Source organism: Gnatocerus cornutus, chromosome 10, assembly GCF_029298725.1.
Source record: "Gnatocerus cornutus isolate USDA-ARS CGAHR chromosome 10, icGnaCorn1.1, whole genome shotgun sequence".
NCBI lineage: Eukaryota > Metazoa > Arthropoda > Insecta > Coleoptera > Tenebrionidae > Gnatocerus > Gnatocerus cornutus.
This window is the reverse complement of record NC_142242.1, coordinates 3,642,054-3,660,910: the sequence shown is the minus strand read 5'-3', so window position 1 is coordinate 3,660,910 and position 18,857 is coordinate 3,642,054. Positions and strand designations below refer to the sequence as shown.

The 18,857-nt window shown below is 35.3% G+C and overlaps 5 protein-coding genes across 6 annotated transcripts; 2 read left to right on the top strand and 3 right to left on the bottom strand.

The window, feature by feature from the left end:
• The first annotated feature begins 346 nt into the window (after positions 1-346).
• On the top strand, positions 347-1,200 carry LOC148167221 (peroxiredoxin 2-like). The gene is made up of 2 exons (XM_088047954.1): positions 347-683; positions 728-1,200. Exons 1-2 carry the CDS (start codon positions 556-558, stop codon positions 1,182-1,184), a joined length of 585 nt encoding a protein of 194 aa, XP_087904080.1. The 5' UTR covers positions 347-555; the 3' UTR covers positions 1,185-1,200.
• Positions 1,201-1,204: 4 nt separating this feature from the next.
• Positions 1,205-6,774, bottom strand: Fim (plastin-2 fimbrin). Of its 2 annotated transcripts, none has more exons than XM_088047946.1 (5): positions 6,432-6,774; positions 3,283-3,713; positions 2,554-3,236; positions 1,971-2,506; positions 1,205-1,923 (listed from the first exon to the last, which is right to left on the bottom strand). In XM_088047946.1, the coding sequence occupies exons 1-5, from the start codon at positions 6,498-6,500 to the stop codon at positions 1,753-1,755; spliced, it is 1,890 nt and encodes a 629-aa protein (XP_087904072.1). In that variant the 5' UTR covers positions 6,501-6,774; the 3' UTR covers positions 1,205-1,752. The 2 variants fall into 2 exon arrangements, with proteins under 2 accessions (XP_087904072.1, XP_087904073.1); XM_088047947.1 differs by lacking the exon at positions 6,432-6,774 and adding an exon at positions 4,668-4,805.
• A 765-nt stretch (positions 6,775-7,539) lies between these two features.
• On the bottom strand, positions 7,540-9,522 carry LOC148167219 (uncharacterized). Its single transcript, XM_088047757.1, has 4 exons — positions 9,306-9,522; positions 8,771-9,265; positions 8,592-8,721; positions 7,540-8,546 (listed from the first exon to the last, which is right to left on the bottom strand). Exons 1-4 carry the CDS (start codon positions 9,507-9,509, stop codon positions 8,461-8,463), a joined length of 915 nt encoding a protein of 304 aa, XP_087903883.1. The 5' UTR covers positions 9,510-9,522; the 3' UTR covers positions 7,540-8,460.
• Positions 9,523-10,569: 1,047 nt separating this feature from the next.
• Positions 10,570-12,166, top strand: LOC148167218 (protein phosphatase methylesterase 1-like). Its single transcript, XM_088047194.1, has 6 exons — positions 10,570-10,771; positions 10,822-10,999; positions 11,050-11,159; positions 11,209-11,448; positions 11,495-11,560; positions 11,607-12,166. The coding sequence occupies exons 1-6, from the start codon at positions 10,596-10,598 to the stop codon at positions 12,121-12,123; spliced, it is 1,287 nt and encodes a 428-aa protein (XP_087903320.1). The 5' UTR covers positions 10,570-10,595; the 3' UTR covers positions 12,124-12,166.
• A 31-nt stretch (positions 12,167-12,197) lies between these two features.
• Positions 12,198-13,810, bottom strand: PRL-1 (protein-tyrosine phosphatase 4A family member PRL-1). The gene is made up of 3 exons (XM_088047195.1): positions 13,688-13,810; positions 13,339-13,637; positions 12,198-12,701 (listed from the first exon to the last, which is right to left on the bottom strand). Exons 1-3 carry the CDS (start codon positions 13,808-13,810, stop codon positions 12,590-12,592), a joined length of 534 nt encoding a protein of 177 aa, XP_087903321.1. The 3' UTR covers positions 12,198-12,589.
• Positions 13,811-18,857: the final 5,047 nt, after the last annotated feature.

Below are 18,857 nucleotides of genomic sequence, written 5' to 3'. Positions count from 1 at the left end.
TCAAAACAGCTTTCACTGGATATTTCTGTGATTGTATGAAGAAAATACAGTCAAAGCGTAGGCAAACAAATATACACGCTATTTAGAGATTAAAAAAACTCGAACTTTGCAAGGTCGTAAATTACCGAGTTCTTGCTAGATTTTGGTGGTCCAAATATTTTGTAAAATTAAATCCGAGAAGAAAAACGTAATTACTAAAGTTGTTTTTGATATATTCTCCAATTCCTTTATTAATTTTAGTTATTAGAACGAATCGTGATCGTAACAGTTTTTTTTGTGTATTACATGTACTCAAAGTAATAGACAATTGTATAATTTATTATTGTTTAGAAATGTTGCTTCACTCAAAAACCCGACTAATTTAATTCAATAAATGCTTTTTCTCCATTACGTAAACATGCAATCTATTTTTATTGGCAACCTCTTGCTTTTAATGTACTTTTTGTCCACCTTCGCCCTCCACTCTTCTTAAATAATTAAGCCTGTCAATTACTTTTATGAAACCGAATCAATAACCGGCGTTATAAAAATCGTAGTCGATCTTTAACCAGCAAGATGGTCAGTTTGCAAAAACCCGCTCCGTCCTTTACCGGTACTGCCGTCGTCGATGGATTATTCAAAGAAATTAGCTTGAAGGACTTCAAAGGACAATACGTCGTCCTGTTTTTCTTCCCACTGGACTTGTGAGTACTTTTTTCTTAAATCTACCGTTTATCGTTTTTTTCAGTACTTTCGTCTGTCCTACAGAAATCATCGCGTTTTCCGACCGCTTTTCAGACTTTGAAAAAATCGATACTGCGGTCATTGGCGCGTCTACTGATAGTCATTTTTGTCACCTAGCTTGGATTAACACCCCTCGAAAGCAGGGAGGATTAGGGTCTATGAATATACCCCTATTGTCTGATAAATCAATGAAAATCGCGCGGGATTACGGGATTCTCGACGAAGAGACTGGGGTGCCCTTTCGGGGGTTGTTTATAATCGATGGTAACGGAATTTTGAGACAAATGACGATTAATGATCTGCCAGTTGGGCGATCAGTTGATGAGACCCTTCGATTGGTGCAAGCTTTTAAGTTTACCGATGAACATGGGGAAGTTTGCCCCGCTGGATGGACACCAGGGAAAAAGACTATGAAACCGGACGTTGAAGCTAGCAAAGATTTTTTTGAGGACACTAATTAAGAGGAAATAAAACTCGAAAGTATATAATTGTGTGTATTAAAACAGTTTTTTTCTATTAGTACTATTACTGGATTAAGAGAGTACTTCAGGCATTTAGACAGAAATGGTAACTTTGTTTGGACCATGGTTTTCCGAAATTACAAGGTGTCTCAGCTTAATCCAGTTCACTAATTTATAAAATTATAAACTTACACTTGGGTCTTAATTTAATTACGTTGGTCTACATCTAACTTAACTAGAAATTAAAATGGCACTTCATTTCCCAAAAAAAGCCACAATAAATTAATAGAACAATGTATAAAATATACAAAACTATAAAATATAATACTTGTAGTGGGAATGATGTTTGTGAATAAATTTGGAAAAGTACGTCACAGCATTACAGCCAAAATAATTTTATTGCACTTCACCTTAAAGGAGTGTAAATTACACAAAACTTATATATACACTTTGAAAGTTGGAATGCGTTACAATCACAGACTACGCAAATTAAGTATGAATGGATCAAAAATTAGATAGAACCCAATACAAGATTAAAGAATATGTGAAATAAACAATGAATTGTAAACTACTCGCGGCGTGAATCCATGTTCGGTGTGTAATCTAAAGCCATCAGACATGCAAATACTGTCATTACCATTCTGGGTTTCACTTCTGCGATGTCTTCAGGAAGCGCATAGACACGAGCACCAGCTTTGCGAGACATTGAAATGGCATACTTTGCGTTTGCCAGATTGTCCTAGAATTCCAAATAAAAAAATAATCCTTACACCCACTACAACTCACCTCTTCCGAACCACTGGTTTTAATCAAATCGTAATTGATGGCACCAGGTTTGATGGCATCAATCAAATCAATTACTACTTTAGCATCAGCGATGGTAGAATCCTGGAAACTACGAATGGAAGACTGTTTTCCTGCCGAGCTCAATTTGGTGTTAACCCATTGTACAATTTCTTTTTCCACGACAGGGTTTCCGGACTCGGCAAGTTGGGATAAGACTGTCAAAGTGTAAGCTCGCATCAACTGCCAAATTAAGGCTAAAGTGAGTGTGACATTTCCTTCGTTGATATCTTGACCCGCAATCCCAACTAACGAGAAACGAATTTCTCTGCCTAATTCAATGGCGTAATTACAGTTTTCAAGCTTCTCCATGAACTTTTTTCGTGGATTCGTGAACTTGCGGTGGACTCGATTCCAATTGACAATGTTAGGTTTGATGATGTCGTAAAGTTGGAAGACTACAAGGCCATCAGCGAGGTCGGAATACAACCAATTGACATGTGGGCTGACGCCCATGGAGTTGATCCAGTTGCGATATGCTAAACAAAACAATGAAAAACTTCAAGTGTTGACCATTGAAACTTACTTCTTTCTTCTCTTGTTTCTTCGACAGTTTCGTAGCCGTCAAGAGCTCCGTTTGTTTCGTTCAAAGCGGGGTGATTATTGAACAGGTTTGCAACAAACGCCAGATTGAGTTTGTAGACTCCATTGACCACATCTTGAGGGGTAACGAAAGAGCGACATTTCAATTTGGCAGCTTGTTGCAACATAACTTCGGCTCTTTGGTGAAGATCCCTTTCCATGAGAGCTTCCGTGGTCACATCGGCTTCAAGAGGAGCGATTTGTTTAAGAAGATGAGTGTAAACTTCAGAATCTGTAATGTCGCTTTGGAAATTGGTAATCCGTCTTGAAACTCCAGCTCGTTCCAAATGGTAGTTGACCCATCGAAGTAATATCGCTTCTGGTGACAGTTTCATAAGATCTTCAATTTTTTCATCTTCAGAGAGCAAAGTAGTCAAACCAGGACAGTGCTCGAGAGTAATTTGATTAAAGAGACCGATTCTTATAATCTGCCACAAGAGACCCAACACGAGATGCGGCGTCCCTTTTGACAAATTATGTGCGTCGATGTTGATCACATTGCAACCGATAGCTTGGGAAGACGATAAGGCTAGAGTGAGGTTTTCCAGTTTTGTATAAAGAGTTAGATTCTTCTTATTGATTACACGCTCGTCTATCGTATCGGGGCAGGAATGATTAATAATTTTGCTGAAATCAAACTGTTATTTCAACACTTAAGAACAATAATACCAACCATAATAATATCCCGTTTTTGACTTTGTCGTACAATAACTTTCCTTCAGGATCTATCGGCAATAAGTCTTTCAAATCAGGATCATGTCTAAGATTAGAATTGATCCAGTCTGAGAATGCTAACTGTTCTTCTACACGAACGGAATGTGTCGTTCCTTCATTGGAAGCCTCCGATGTACCTCCAAGATGCTGCAAGTTCTCTCGTTTTGTGACAGCCATTTTAAAAGTACTCGCAACTTCATTCGCTTTCAAATCGCTACACAATTTCTGGAATTCTTCAAGTGTCATCTTGCCTGGAATCTGTGTTCGATTGGCATGGTTAAACTCTTCTTCCATAGCACGGGCCCGGAAACCAGGAATTTTGAACCCGCATGCATCCAAGGCATCTCGAAGTTCTTTCAAGTCGATGTATCCATCGCCGTTTTTGTCAATCTACCAAAAAAAAAAATGTAAGAAACATGAATATTTTTCAAACAAGTTTGTTGTTTTATTTCTTTTATTATTAATTTAAAAAGTGGGTCGGCAGATCGCATTTTCTTGTACTGGACAATCCACGAAATGTTTCGGTATTGCGTTCTCGAATAATCGAGTTTGTAGTACTAAAAATTATGATAAATAAAATTAAGAATCATGTAAGTGTGTCATGGGTCCGAAAAATGGAACTTTATTCTATAAACGTCATTTTTACGCATAAACACCGCTGTTTTATTACAAGGACACCACGTCAAGTTCAAATACGATTATATTTAAATACGTACAAGTTCCCGCATATTCATTGCAATTTATGTGGGTCGCGATAATTGAAAGTACCTCGTCAACGGTGAAATATTACTGTCCTTAGATTCTGTTTTTGTTTTTCAGAAAATGAAGTCATTCAAGGTGTGGCCAGTCAAAAACTTTTTCCGATGTACAAATTATAAATGCACGTGCATTTATGACTCATTTTATATGAATTATAAACTATTATTTTTTCATAGAATTTGTTTAGGGAACTACTCGGGGTGCGGTTAGTTTAGAAATAATATCAGACGGAATTATCATAAACAGGAAATGGTACGAGATACTGTGATGCACAAAATTTATTTAGGCGTTGGTGTTTGAAAACTTTTTAGTTTGCATTATCTTCCTTGGAAATCCCATTATCTCCGCCTTTAAGGTTTGACGTTTTATCGCGGTATCACTAAAATATTACGTGATTAATTGATAGTGTGATACAGCCACTACCCAGAATTGTCCACATGACAATAATTTAAATAAATCAAAAATTTTCTGTGACAAATATTGTGGAAGAAGAAGGGCCGAATTAATCAAAAGTGCACGTTTTTTTCGAAATCGACAAACCGATGTTTGTTTCAGCAATAGTACCAAAAATAATAGTTCATTTACCTGCTGAAAAGCTTCCAAAAGGTGCTCTTTGTCAATTACGCCGGTCATTTTTGTAGTTTGCTCACGACCAAACACTCAGTGAACAACTAACTGGTATAATTGTTCCAATATTGTATCAACCGTTATCGATTTTGTTATCAGGATTAGAGTAATTTTAAACTCTATGAAACCGACAATGGAACGGAGTTCTTAAGATGACTGAATCTAACATGAATATGGTGTTGGTGGCAAAGGCGCTACTTCCGTTATTACTCATCAAGTAACTCTTATTTTTATCGTAGCGGAAGTACCAGTGCGATTTCGTTGGTTCCATAGCCCGTTTTAGGATCTATAGAAGTTACTGAAGTAATTTTATCCAACACGTTCTATGAAGATTTTCAGACCTCCATTCATTAATTGTAGTAACGTAATTAGGAAATTTGCCCTAATAAAACATAATTTGCGTCACAATGCCGTGATAACTAATCTCCACCGCGATTTAGTTTCAAAGGATTCTTGCTCGTCTTGTACAAATTTCCGTCAAAGGAAAGTATTTTATCTTTCATGAAAATGTTTTGAATTGTGTTGGATTACATTTGTCATTTGGTGGGTGTTTATCAGCCATGTGGGTGATTTGTAAGAGATCTGTGGGTCAATACCCAACAAGCTTCGATGTGTAACACGCTTCTCGTGAAAGAGACCTTCCCTTGGAAGTCTATTTAAGGAAAATGATTTGAGGAAGAGACGTGCCGTGTATGGGAACTAGTGAACAGTAGGTCACAGGAAAATCACAATTAATCACGTATGGGAAATCTGTTCATTGTTTAAAAAGACTCAGCTGCGAGTAGCACTTAATTAGATAATTTGATACGTTTTGAAAATGGCCAAGATAGTCATTCATTCGATTGATTTTTGCGATTGTATAAAACTTGCTTCAACATCCTGAGATAATAATCATTATTGAGTGTTACATTGCAAAACTACACGATTTGCTTACACAAAAGTTATCATTATGTACATTTAGCAGAAGCGTAATGTGTCAATGTACGGATTATATTACTTAACGACGTTATAAATATTTGTACGGAAATTGTAAGTCGGTATTTTCCTTTAAGTTTCCCGCGAAAATGTGACTAGTTCTATGCATCAAATATTTATTTTCGTGGTAATTTAAACAACGGAAACCGCGGAATGGTTCGCTTTTCACTTTTCTTGCAGGAAATTTAGTTCCGTCACCTTACATGACTCAAGGTGAAAACAAGCGCTTTTTGAAATCGATACCACGAAAATGTGTCTATTTAAGGAAATGCTGCTTTCTATCGATCGAAATATTATCTTTAATGTTTATCGAAACAGGATAAACAATATCGGCGGATTTTCGGGAATTCAAGTTGTGCTAATTTGAATTGGTGATTTTCTGTAACATGTTGTAGTTATTTCATGCTTTGCTGGTGTGAAATAAGATCATCAAATTAAGCAAGGAGTAATAAATCTATGTACGCAGAAGAGTAAAAGATCGTGACTAACTTCCATAACCTTATGACTCATGCATGAACAAGTCAAGAAATTTTAAGAACTTGAGGTTATAATCTTGTCATTGTTAGTTTTGAACACAAAATACAGGGAGATAAGATAATATTCTACAATATTGCTTCTGAACGAATGTTGGGCGTTGCTTCAGACATGTGTCACGTTTCGATGTAAACATAAAACATAACCGAAATGCAATGTCGGAAAATCAATCAAAAAATTTTAATATAAAGGTGTAAAATCGCAAACAATTACCTCTAGGAACTTTTCTTTAATTTCCTCCCTTTCATCAAGGGTTAATTTTGCGAAATCCAAAGAAGCCATATTGCGATTCCGTTCAAACCCACCACACACACACACACAAAACCGACTGGAGAATGAAACGGACGCCGAATGGTGTTCGCTTGTTTTATTACTCAGCGAAGAGGGCAAGCCCCAGAAACATTTTAAATGTTTTTAGTTTATCAATGGTTCGCACGATTAACGATCAACTATATGTACTCCTACTTTGACACATGACATTGACATTCTTTCGTTTCAAGTTTTATCTGCTCTTACTTAGGCATTAGCTACCATTGGACTTTGACATATGTCAACAGAAAACAGTGACGTTCATCGTAAAAAACCAATAAATCATTGTCACAAGCTTTTTGTCTTGTCTTCACCGTTATCAGTGCTCTCTCCAAATAATTGTTTTGAAACGAAGGGGATTCAAAAATATTGCCAACTTAAAAAATTATTTAAGGGGATTACGGTAAAATTGAAAACAACACAAATTTCAGTCGACGTAGCTTGGTCGACCGTGGCATAAAAATTATAATAACAACTCCTCGGGCCCATAAGATTCATTTTTTAATTGACAACAACATAAAAGAGGTAAAAACAGAAATCAGGTTTTTATTTTTCACAATTTTAAAGGACTTGGCTATTCTAAATAAGCACGTAGATAAATAGTGGTAATTTTTTATTACTTCTGACTTTTGCCATTTATAACAAATGTGCGAGAAAAACCACAGCGAAAATCGCATCTTTCTATTCGTCTTAGTTTCGGAGAGGTGAAGCTTTGAAAATTTCGATTACACAGTTTTGGAATGTGCGTGAAATTCTGCGTACAATGAGTACTCTATAAATTAGGTTTTCTTCAAAAATAAGCGATTTATAATTTTTGAATTGGGGATTTGTAAGACCGGAATAAAAGAACGAGAAAAATGTCGCCGAAAATTAAGACTGCCTCTTACTAATAAACACATTTATTAAATATTTGTATTTTTTTACAGAAAAACTAGTGTCGTAAATATTTAATATCAAAGCTGTAAAATGCCAACTTAACTTAATTAGCCAGAATTAACAACGCCTGAGAAACTCAAATTGCGGAAGTATTACCGTTATTTATGTTCTTGTAAATAAAATTTTCAGTGCTTGTTTATTGTTTCATTGTTCAGGCTCGATGATTAAATCTAATACACAAAAAATCGTAAAGTGTAAAAGTTATATTATGTACTTAAAGTTTCAAATCACATTAAAACGTGCTTTGAATTTTTTGCTGATTGACCTATTTTACAGCACGAGAATTCTTTTCTAATCTTGTTAAAACAAAGTTTTCAATCGTTAAAAATTAATAAATGTATTGGGCATTTAAAATACCCATTACATATTTATTCAGTTTATGACTGTTTTTTATACTTTTGTTTGTTAAACCTCTAGCGTATCAGCTTTGAAAAAACAAAGAATTAGGACTGGAACTCATAAAACAACTTATTTGAAGCTTCATCGACTTAAAAATTCGAAAAATTAGTCAAATTCACACTCCGAATCTTTAACTTTCTAATAACCTTGTATTTGTTATCTCGCGCTTATTTTCCACCAAAGTAGACAAAAAACACTGAAGGTGGTGCGATAACACTAATTAATATGAATTATTAGCAGAAAAATGTTACTAAGTTATACCAATAGAGAATGACAAACACCTGCTCTTCTTCCGAAAGGTTCTCATAATTTTCTACTAACTTTGCTTATTGTATTTAAATTAAAATTTTTCACATCATTAAATGTGCAGTAATACAGTTATAGAAAATTATTACTCATATTGTTAATTTTCTGGTTCCTAAGGTTAACTATGTGAAATAAACTAAATTGACCTCACAACTTTTGGTTATAATTAATCGATTATAAACACTCTACCGCTTCAATTTATCAATAAAATAGGATTATAGCATAATAGGAGTTTAAAAGATAAACAATATACGTAAAATGATAAAAACCAGAAAACACATTCCTTGCAGAGTTAGTCAAATTCTGATCCTATAGTTATGCTAATTTCTCCAGGTAAAATAAAAGTCTGATGATACCAGCGATTGGTGTCCACGACAACTGAAAAAAATCCCAAAATATACGTTTTCAATCAAGACAACATACTTATTTCTCCCGGTTCCACGATGACTTCCATTTCTTGACATTTATAATAGCACTCCGGTGGAGGTGCCAAAAGCCACTTCTTTTTACCTCGAATTTGAGCTTGCCAAGAAGGAAACTGAACATTGTCGACCTATAAAAAGCGCGAGCTGTTGTTATATTTTTTATTATATGTATCTTACATGCATGTGCGCCCCTTGCCCTGGTCCCCCCATAAAAATCCAATTCAACGCCATATTCTCAGAAGTATTGGGTAAAAAATACGGGACATTGTAAAATCCTCTCAGGACTTTTCCCGCACGGTCGTTACAATTGCTCCAACCGATGTACCATGGCTTTTGATTTTCTTCCAATCTGGCACGTTTTGGATCCATTTCCAGGGCTTCAATTAGAGATCTGAATTCAGTTTTGTATGGGAAAAACTGACAGGAAGTCCCATCGCCTTCTGATGTTACGTAAAGTTCTTTGAAAAAATCAAAACTGAAGCTCTTAGAAGCTGACCAGAATTTTGTTCCATCGGTAACAACGACAGGTTTAGCAGGAGTTATGAAATTCTTGTTAAAATTCTCAATGGAAACGTTTTCTACTTTTGTCACTGCTGTTACTCCCTCACATATGTTACATGTTTCGGGTTCTCGAAACCATTTAGACGCGTCAGAAGGCATGTCAAACAAACACTAAAATTTGCGTTGGAACAACTCAAATTTTACAACTTACCGAAGAATCAGTTAGTATGTTGGTCTGGGAAACTAATATGAAAGTCAGGAAAAGTCCGGAGAACAAAATTATTTTTGTTTTGTTATAAACAAAATGTTTCTTTATCTTTCCATTCACATCAAGTTTCGAATAATCGGTTCTGGTAAAACCAGATTGTTTGTACTTTTGTAAAATAGAGTGGAGACGCTTTTCAGCTTTCTGCATTTCGGTTCTAAGAGGAACTGAAATATTTCCCAACTATGCTGTACTTATCGGGACGAAAGGAACCCAGCCGCATGGAGTTAATCAAGTGTTAAATTGGTTAACCCTGTATTTGATAGCACCTGCGTTTAAATTGAAATCGGTTTTATACAGAATCCTGCAATTTCACCCCTCAGCAACCGGTGCGGTAAAATTACAAGAGAGTCATAAATTTAGATTTTAATCCAAGTGTATAAACAAGGAATGATGAAATCTAGGATATCTAGATAATCTTTTTAAATCGAGACAATTTTAATCGCTTAATATAACTATGATGTAAGCGAAAAGTATTTGATTCAAATTTTGTTTTCAATTTTTAGTTCTTAGCCCTTCGATTTAAAGTTTTTAGTATTTTGATTGTTAGATCTTCCGGCTCTCAAATTCTCAATTTTGGGATTCCAGATGTTTAGAATTTCTTGTTTAATGACTAATATAAGATACAAAAAAAAAACAAAAGTGACGGACATAAATGCCAGAAAACATAATTGCTTAGATTGCAACCAGTTGTACTGTAAATCCGCAATTGACGTGATAACTCGTTCTTTAATTTTAGTCAGGATTCAAGCAGTGAAAGTGGACAAGTTTTTTACAAAAGTCGTTTATTACATCAAAACAAATTCAAGTTTGAGACCGGATGTCGAGTAAGGTGTAAAAAACCTGAACTAGTAGTCCGACTAGATTAACGGTACGAAGATGCACTGCAATGAGGGTGAGTCATAAAACAAGTTTCTTAGGAATTCAAGAGGATCACTCAGCATGAATGCGCGAAATATTTAAGGAACAGAGCCATAAAGTTGCGAAAAAAAAACAATTTTTGAAAGCTCTATCTCAAAAATTATGTAAACAAATTAATGATTTGAACAGAATGACAGTTTTCGTGTCATCAAGTGCGGATGAAGTTCATATAAAAGACATCAAATTTTAGTCAAGTTTTTTATTTGAAAGCCTATAATTTAGCACCTAGATCGTGCTGCCCTCTCTTCGCTCTGTTTAAAATTTCCGCCACGCGGTTCTGACAACCTTCAAAATTTTCCATTGGTTACCCTGTTTATGTCCCTGTTCTCATGTCATGTTAGTAAATATTTGGTACGGAAAGATCGCGTTTTTGTGTTCCGTCCTGAATTGAATAAAAATAAATCACTTTTGTGTTATAGCCAGTGTAATTCATTCATAGCAATGAGTCATTTACGCAAGGCTGTTTTAGGACGCAATGTAAAACGTTCAGGGTAAGTAATAATGAAGTTTTCACCCCAAAGTTCTTTCTATTTTTGTATAGGTTAACTGGAAACCAACCAGATTTTAGCCCGGTGAAATGGTCTCAGTACTTTGAAAGCGAAGAGGATGTTGAAACTGATCATGGAAAATTTCATGTTTACAAATTGGGGAATTCAGGACCTGCTATTGTTTGTTTGCATGGAGGTGGATATTCAGGGCTAACTTGGGCGTTATTTGCTGTAAATATCATAAAATTATTTCAACGAGACGTGCATTGATTTGGTTTCAGGTGGAAATTGCCCATACTATTGAGTGTCAGATTATAGCTATTGATTTAAGGGGTCATGGGAACACGAAATCTAAAGATGATAATGACCTCTCCTTAGACACTTTAGCAGAGTAACGAAAGTTTTTTTTAGATTATTCTTATAGTAATTATTTATTGCAGAGACGTCGTGGAAGTATTAAAAAAAATATTAGGAGAAACTGACCCTCCTATAGTATTAGTGGGACATAGCATGGGGGGTGCTATAGCTGTCCAGTGTTCACAGATTTTAAAATCAGTTGTAGGTTTGTGTGTGATAGATGTAGTTGAAGGTACTGCACTTGATGCACTATCTTCAATGCAAAGTATTCTAAGAGGAAGACCAAATACTTTTAAAAGTATCCAACATGCAATCCAGTGGAGGTAAACTCGTTTTTTTATTAAATTATTAGTGAGGTTTTTCTTCCAGTTATCGTGGTGGTCAAACCCACAATGTTGAAGCAGCTAAAGTGTCAATGCCAGGTCAAATAATCAAGTAAAATCCAAAAATCCCCAAACTAGTTCTGTAATGAATATTTCAGTATCCAAACTGGAAATCTCGCAGCAAATGAATGTGATACAGTGGACCTTAAACTCGACCTCTCTGTCCCTATGAAAAAAGAGACAGTGCCGCCTCCAGCTAGCACAATTCCTGAAGAAGAAGAAGATAGTAATTGTACTGACTGTGGCAAACCTCCTTTGCCTAAGACACTTAAAACCGATTCATTTTCCCCTCCAGAAGGTCCTAAGTATACTTGGCGAATAGATCTGAGTAAAACAGAACGTTTTTGGACTGGTTGGTTCACAGGGTTATCCCAAAAATTCCTAGATATCCGTATACCTAAATTGCTCCTACTTGCCAACATACATGGACTTGATACTGCCTTGACTGTGGGACAGATGCAGGGAAAGTTTCAGTTACAAGTGCTGGCAAAATCCGGTCATGCTATACATGAAGATCAACCCCAACATGTCGCCGAGATTATCGGCGGGTATTTGGTGAAACAAAAAATCGCCACTGCTAAAATAGAGTTGGCTTGCCCCATGCCTGGTTGTTAATTATGTACAAATACTGTTTTTCAATAAAAACTATATTCTTCCACGTAGTTTTTGGGTGGGAAAAAAAACAACGGTTACCCATAATAATAAAATATATTTTTCCAGAAAGTCTACTTAAAAATGTGAAATCTAGGTGATCAGTATGGTTGCAATAATATACAAAACATAATGCAGGGTAAATGACGAATTAATAATATAACTCAGTATGATAAGCTGCTGTCAATGAATTCAAACATACAATAAATAACACCTTCAATTGATAACTAATAACAGACTCGTCAAAGATAAAATTTCGGAAAAACCAAGTGTTAACCATTTATACAGTAATGTTAAAAACCTGCTTCACAGTTCGAAATTGGCCAAAAGAACTTTACACAAAATAAGCATTTTTTTTGGTATTTCACACATTAAATATGAGTTAAGTGATCTCTTGCAATTTATTGAACACATATATTTTAATGACAGTTTACTGCACGCAGCATGAGTTTTTGTGTCCGTTCTTCAGTTTCAGCCGAGATTTAGGACGGTATCTCTCCAGGAAACTTAACTGCTTGGCATTAATTGCACCTCGCCTCTTTCTGCAACAAAAATACGTAACTGAGACAACACTTATCTAGATAAAAAACAGTTTGAACAAGAATGTTGATTGATCTTAACTATAATCAACAATTGAAACAAGTAAACAATATGGTATTTCCTGGCGCCGTTTGATCGATCGCTGATAACATCCCACGGTTTTTATTATTAGAAAGCGTTCAATTATTTTTTTACAGGATTGCAACCATCGATTTAAAAACAGTCATCACCGATTTGATTGAAATATAATAGACTGTGCTGTATCAATTTCAATATTCAGTTACAGCGGACAATTATATGATATTTAATTACGTGTGTTACCGCACGCTTTGTCGGAAAAGCTGTCATCAGCAGAATTGTCTTCAGTGCTGGTGATGGCCCTCTAAAAATAACACATGATGGTGTGTTTTATATAATCAATGATTTTATAAGGGTGTCCCCGGTTTTTTGTTTTGCTAAAATAAAAGACAAAGACTAAAAAAAGTGTTGTATATACATATTTGCACATGTGTTATATTTAAATAACGGAGGATTTTGATAAGGGATATCTATAGTAAAGTAGCGCCCTCGTAGCGATTGGGATTATCGACCACGTTTCGGTTATTGAAGGGCGAGTAAAAAATACATTTGTATACTTACTCTCGAATAAGTTCGACAGCTTCTTCATATTTAAGACCTAATTCTATGAGAGCTAAAGCAACCATTACCGGAGCCCTTCCTAAGCCTGCTATACAATGAACGGCTACACAAGCATTAGGATTGTCATGAAATTGCTTCTTTAAAATCTTGAACCATGAATCGACGATGTCGTTGGGTGGATAAGTACCATCGTCGTAACTCAAATCAAAAACTTCGATGCCTTCGTTATTGAGTTCGTCTACTTTATAGGAAGGTAGACATACCCTGACTACCGCAGTAACTCTGTGCTTTTTCAGTTCCTGTAAAAGTTTGATTAGTACGAGAAAAGTATAATGGGTTAGTCGCTGACCTGGATGTAAACATGAATAGTTTGGTCGGAAGGTCTGTCTGTGATAAGAAACCTGAATCCTTTGTGCTCGATCTCAGCTGCAGCAGGTCTTATGTCTTTTTGACGCATGGCTGTACTGTTCATTTCACAACAAGACACTTTCAAAGTAACACTAAATGTGTTTAGAATATCAGAGTATCACTCTTGGAGATCAAATAAGGTAATCTCCTCTGTTATGGGCCAAAGTTGTATAGTTATAAAAACTACTTCCACAAAATTATACTTTAAACTATATCGGGAGTTTAAAGCAATACTTCAGTCTTTCAAATAAATTAACATAAGATTAATTTGCCTAGAACTTTTGAGTTATGTACACTATTTTTATACTTGATGATATGCTTATGCAAATATAGTAGATTGTAGGGAAGATAACTAAAATAAATAAAATCGTTATTTTTAACTGTGTTAAGCTAATTACGAATTTACCTACTCTTATTTGGCTCTTGTTGAGGTAATCCAACAATGCTATGGCGATGATGCTGACTAAATTCTCAATTTTTAATCCCTCTTTTTTTTCTAATTTATTTGTGTTGAGCCTGGCAATATTCTGCGCTGTCCAAATGGAACTCCATGTATGCGAGCACTGTCTCACCAAGGTACTGCAACAAAACAAGACAAAATCAAAGATGATCCACATCACATAGATACTGCATATCTGGCCTTCACTATAATTATACACACATTGCTAATAACTTTATTACCAAACTGGTTCAACGCGTAAAATCATTTAAGAAAGCGGCAAGTTTATGAAGACCGCTTGTCACATTTAACAACAAATAATAATTACGGTTTCCAAAAAACATTTGAAATCTTGCCAAAGCGTTCCTTTTAATATAAACACATACTCGTGACAACGGAATCAATGTCACCTTCAATAAGCATAATTAGTGTTTTTTGCGTCAACAACAAATTCTCACTGCACAAGAAAAGCGATGGCGATCGACTTAGTTAACACTATCAGACGCCCTTTTGGCGCGGTCCGCCCCCGTGTCGTTACGCCGCCTCCTCGTATCTAACAAATACAATTAGCATGCGACTTTTTCGCAAATATTTCCGACAATCAATAACTTTCATGTACGTCATTATTTTTTTTATTATAAAATATACCTGTTTGTCCTAGAGGCCATATATTATTAAGGGCGTCATAAAGACTGTCCTTGGAAGGCAACAGGTAGCAATATTTACAATTCCGGGTTGTGTAAAGATCCACGTGCCTTCCCATCACTTTTCATTTTTTAACGCTATCGGGATCTTTCTATGCGAAGATTAATGAAGTGAAGAGGGTTTAATCTTTCCGCTCCATTAGTAAAGGGTTAAATGGGAATTAAAAATGATGATTTTCGTTAACTCACCGTGCCTTCGGTTAGAATTTTGAAAACAAACTGACCGATTGTGACAGTTGCGTAGAAACAAACAAAATAAGATCATGTGGTGACCTAGCATTAGCTATTTTTGCAGTTCAGTGGCATTTGTTGTTATCATTTTTTTGTGAGAAAGGTGAGCTTACTGACAATTCAAGACGTTTTGCTATTATCAAAAAGGTTCTTTTCTCGGGTTGTCACTTCACATTACAGTAAATGCAGCAGAGACAACTTGTATACTATCCTTAGGCTGTCGGAGCCCGATCTAGGTTAGAGTTAAAATAGTACTCCTCACTCCTCCTTCCGATCGCGTCATCCAACTTTTATTTAAAGTGAGTACTTTGTTTATTTGTCGCGAAAACGAACTAATTAACGCGACAATAATACGTTATCAGATAAGGAGTATTCGCTTTTATTCAAAAAAGATGTGACTTCATTTCTAAGAATATGAATAAACAAGATGATTCATTTATTTATATGAAAGCGCTTCAGATTTTCCAATAATCTGTGCTCACAATTTTTAAGCTCGTCTGGCAAGTGCAAGAATCAAGGAGTTCTTGGCGACTCTCAAAGGACATGCCGATATTTTTAGGAGGAGCAAAGACCTGTGATTTTAAATACAGAAAAGAGTGTATTATATTACCAATAGCCGCCGTCTTCAATCGACTTGTGGCACCTACTAATGTTTCATATTTGCAAATAATAACACAGATAGTCAAAACAGTCACTTAGTTCTTAGTATATCGAATTACTTCCTGTTTCATTTCTATCGCAATTGCCGCAGTTCAATAAGAAAATAAACTAACAGTTTTCAGATTTGGTAAGGTCAGTTGTATGTTTACTTTAGATATACTCAAGAGGTTATTATGTTCCAACAATTATTTGTCTAGCTGTGATTGATTCTGAAACTTTTATTATTCACCTGATTTCGTTCTTTGTCACGGAAATTTATTCCTCAAGTGTACGATTTAAATTCATCTCGTTCAAACCGCCTAAATTTGGTTTACATTGCTCCTTTCTAGTTTACGATGGATTAGACTAATATCTTTTTAATGAATTAATTGTTGCTTCAATTAGGCCTCCAAACGTTTAGAAAGTAATGGAAGTAGTCACAAAATGGGCTTTCACTGCGTTATCAAAACTTGCTGAGAGATAACATCGTTGATAATGTCACAAACATGATGAAATAATGGGGTTTTATTGTAATTTAGATCTTGGGAGCGACAGGAAATGAAAAACAATACATGACTTTTATTACATAACTATTGTTAAAAATAGAAGAGGCCTGAAAGGGTTTTTCTAAATTATTGAATTTTTCTGAACGGATTTAGGCGCCGACAGAACAGGCACGCGGTATTCCCATGATAATCTTATCGAATGATAAAGAGCGGGAATGAAATCAAAATTTGCCGAGCGAAACTGAAAGTTCACAAAACAAAATATTTGAGGAATTGGTGGAAACATGTTGTTTTGGCAAAGAGCACTTTTTCAATGGAATTTGAACTGTCTGGCTCATCCTAGATTGACGAAAATGTTGTTATAACACCAAAAAAAAAAACAATTTTTACCATTAATTGAAAGGATATTGCGAAAAGCTAATAAAAATGGTGCAAATATTTGATATGTTTTCTTTCCCTTGATTTTATTTAACTTTAGAAACTTCGTTTGAATTGAAAGTAATTTTGATGAAGTATTTTCTTTGCGTCGGCAATAATTTTCATTAAAATGCTTTCAATTTGGGCTTTATGACTTCAATCAATTTTGACCTTTAGTAAAATGCTGTTCACGATTTTACGACATCTGATAAAGTTTGGACAAATCCTCTTGAAGCTTTACGTAATTTTAGAAACAAAATTTTATCAAACCCACTTCACCGCGATTCGAGTAATCCATTTATGTCAAAATCTGGTATTTATCATCGTTTAAAAAACTGCAGTTTTTGAGCTTCAAGCTCAGGAATGTATCGCATGATATTTGTTTGAATTTACTGTACTGTCTTCAAGTCCGTGACATTTGATCTTAAGGCTAAATTTATAGCAGTCAAACTAATTTTAGATCAATCGACTATTCACAACGACTTTTATCACGAATTGAATGCAAAGATGACGTCGTTTGTATTGTCGTCACAGTTCTTATATTCTAAATTTGCGTAATATATTCTTTGCGTCATTGTGTTAGGGCTGCTTCGAATGTGGGTAAATCGATATTTAATTAGCGACACGGATAATTTTAGTTTCTTCAGCTTGGTCAAAATACGAGTCATAAATCGAATTAGACATAATTTATATGTTCCATGCACAATTTACAAACAGCTTGAAAATATGGATTCAATCCAAAGGAAGTTTTAACACTCTATTCATAGCTTTAATTGTTCATAGCGAGCTCACCGTTTTTAGCCTGACATCCGCAGGAACGGAAGCCACTTTCCTGCCACACAGTTTTACACAAGACAATAATTGTGTTATCGCCAGTGACATTAAACAAATCATTGTTCAAGTTCATACAAAGATACGATTTACTGAAAAAACATCTTATCTTAGCAAATACTATTAAGAGAATTCCAACGGTTGTTTATTTTAATTTTTAATAAATTATCTATCCGGCTTATGTTGTTTTGCTCCGATGTAAAGAGGTGTGCTAAAATTACTCCGTCAGTGTAAATGTATACAACGATGAATTGTTCGCGTTGGAAAGTTAATTCTCTCGGGGTTTTACCTAGTTAATTAGCATGAACGCAATTATTTAAGTGTTAAAATCCATGTGAAGATCAACAGGAAATAATTTTATTGAAGGGAAAGCACAGCCGCGTTTCCTGGCGCTCGAAATGAAATGCACCTTAGCAACAGAGATTGGAATCACTAAGATTGACGTGACGACGATTAGCTAGATTGCCCGATATACATATCTTTGTTATATTTTAAGTGTTGTTAGTTGAGCAAACATCTTGATCGTCTAGACTAACAGTTCCTAACAATTTCGTTGCTCATTGATCTGCGAATCGTAAATTGGAACAATTACTCTAATTTGCGACGTTTTGGATCAGATTTGAGAGATAACTTTGTAAAAAAATACTGCGAGGTGCTCCATTTCGTGGGTTCATGATCAAGCGTGAGCATCCATCTGAAAGCCTTCCAGTGAACGCACATTTTTTGACAAAGAGGCGGCGGTATTACTACAGTAAAAAGTTAACTGTATTTAGATAATCTACGATTTTTTCTGTGGATACGCCTGGAATGTTGGCGTGAGTCATACTCTAATGCTGCTAGTTATCTAAAAACCCATCTGGGAACATTAGGCAGCGTTGGTTAAAAATGACTTAAATTTAAAACTATGATAAAACTGTTGCATTTCATGTCTCCATAAATCACACGATTTCATTGCCGTAATAACAATACCGCAACATATGTCTCCAAGTTGTGTCATTTGTTGTAACAAACGATTTACTGCACTAGTTTGCATGGAGTGGGAACCCAATAATGAGGAATTTTCGCCCTTTCTAAGCGAAGTTTCCAGAATCCCGATATCCGATGTCAAAAATAACGATGTTTACATTGTAATGACAATACAGAACGGGTATCCAATAACAAAAAAAATCAATATACTTGCACGTTATTGTGAAAAGACGCGGTATAGTTATAGCTCTTGCGGTTTTTGTTTGAAATTTGAGTATAATGGAGTTGACTTTGTATAGACACTTCGATTTCCCTGGGTTTCTATTATTATAAACACACCCTGCGTTAATTTTTTAGACAAACAGTTCGGAAGAAAAT

Excerpts from the sequence above, each read along its gene's own strand:
- Fim (XM_088047946.1), bottom strand. The coding sequence starts at position 6,500 with ATGGCTTCTTTGGATTTCGCAAAATTAACCCTTGATGAAAGGGAGGAA. Across the intron at positions 3,237-3,282 it reads AAAAACGGGATATTATTATG|CAAAATTATTAATCATTCCT; the intron begins GTTGGTATTATT and ends GTTTGATTTCAG. Across the intron at positions 2,507-2,553 it reads AGAAACAAGAGAAGAAAGAA|CATATCGCAACTGGATCAAC; the intron begins GTAAGTTTCAAT and ends TGTTTTGTTTAG.
- LOC148167218 (XM_088047194.1), top strand. The coding sequence starts at position 10,596 with ATGTCCCTGTTCTCATGTCATGTTAGTAAATATTTGGTACGGAAAGAT. Across the intron at positions 10,772-10,821 it reads CGCAATGTAAAACGTTCAGG|GTTAACTGGAAACCAACCAG; the intron begins GTAAGTAATAAT and ends ATTTTTGTATAG. Across the intron at positions 11,000-11,049 it reads TAACTTGGGCGTTATTTGCT|GTGGAAATTGCCCATACTAT; the intron begins GTAAATATCATA and ends ATTTGGTTTCAG.
- LOC148167219 (XM_088047757.1), bottom strand. The coding sequence starts at position 9,509 with ATGCAGAAAGCTGAAAAGCGTCTCCACTCTATTTTACAAAAGTACAAA. Across the intron at positions 8,722-8,770 it reads GGCAAGGGGCGCACATGCAT|GTCGACAATGTTCAGTTTCC; the intron begins GTAAGATACATA and ends CGCTTTTTATAG. Across the intron at positions 8,547-8,591 it reads CGTGGAACCGGGAGAAATAA|TTGTCGTGGACACCAATCGC; the intron begins GTATGTTGTCTT and ends GATTTTTTTCAG.
- PRL-1 (XM_088047195.1), bottom strand. The coding sequence starts at position 13,810 with ATGAACAGTACAGCCATGCGTCAAAAAGACATAAGACCTGCTGCAGCT. Across the intron at positions 13,638-13,687 it reads CTATTCATGTTTACATCCAG|GAACTGAAAAAGCACAGAGT; the intron begins GTCAGCGACTAA and ends AAACTTTTACAG. Across the intron at positions 12,702-13,338 it reads GCTGTCGAACTTATTCGAGA|AAAGAGGCGAGGTGCAATTA; the intron begins GTAAGTATACAA and ends TTTTTGTTGCAG.
- LOC148167221 (XM_088047954.1), top strand. The coding sequence starts at position 556 with ATGGTCAGTTTGCAAAAACCCGCTCCGTCCTTTACCGGTACTGCCGTC. Across the intron at positions 684-727 it reads TTTTTCTTCCCACTGGACTT|TACTTTCGTCTGTCCTACAG; the intron begins GTGAGTACTTTT and ends CGTTTTTTTCAG.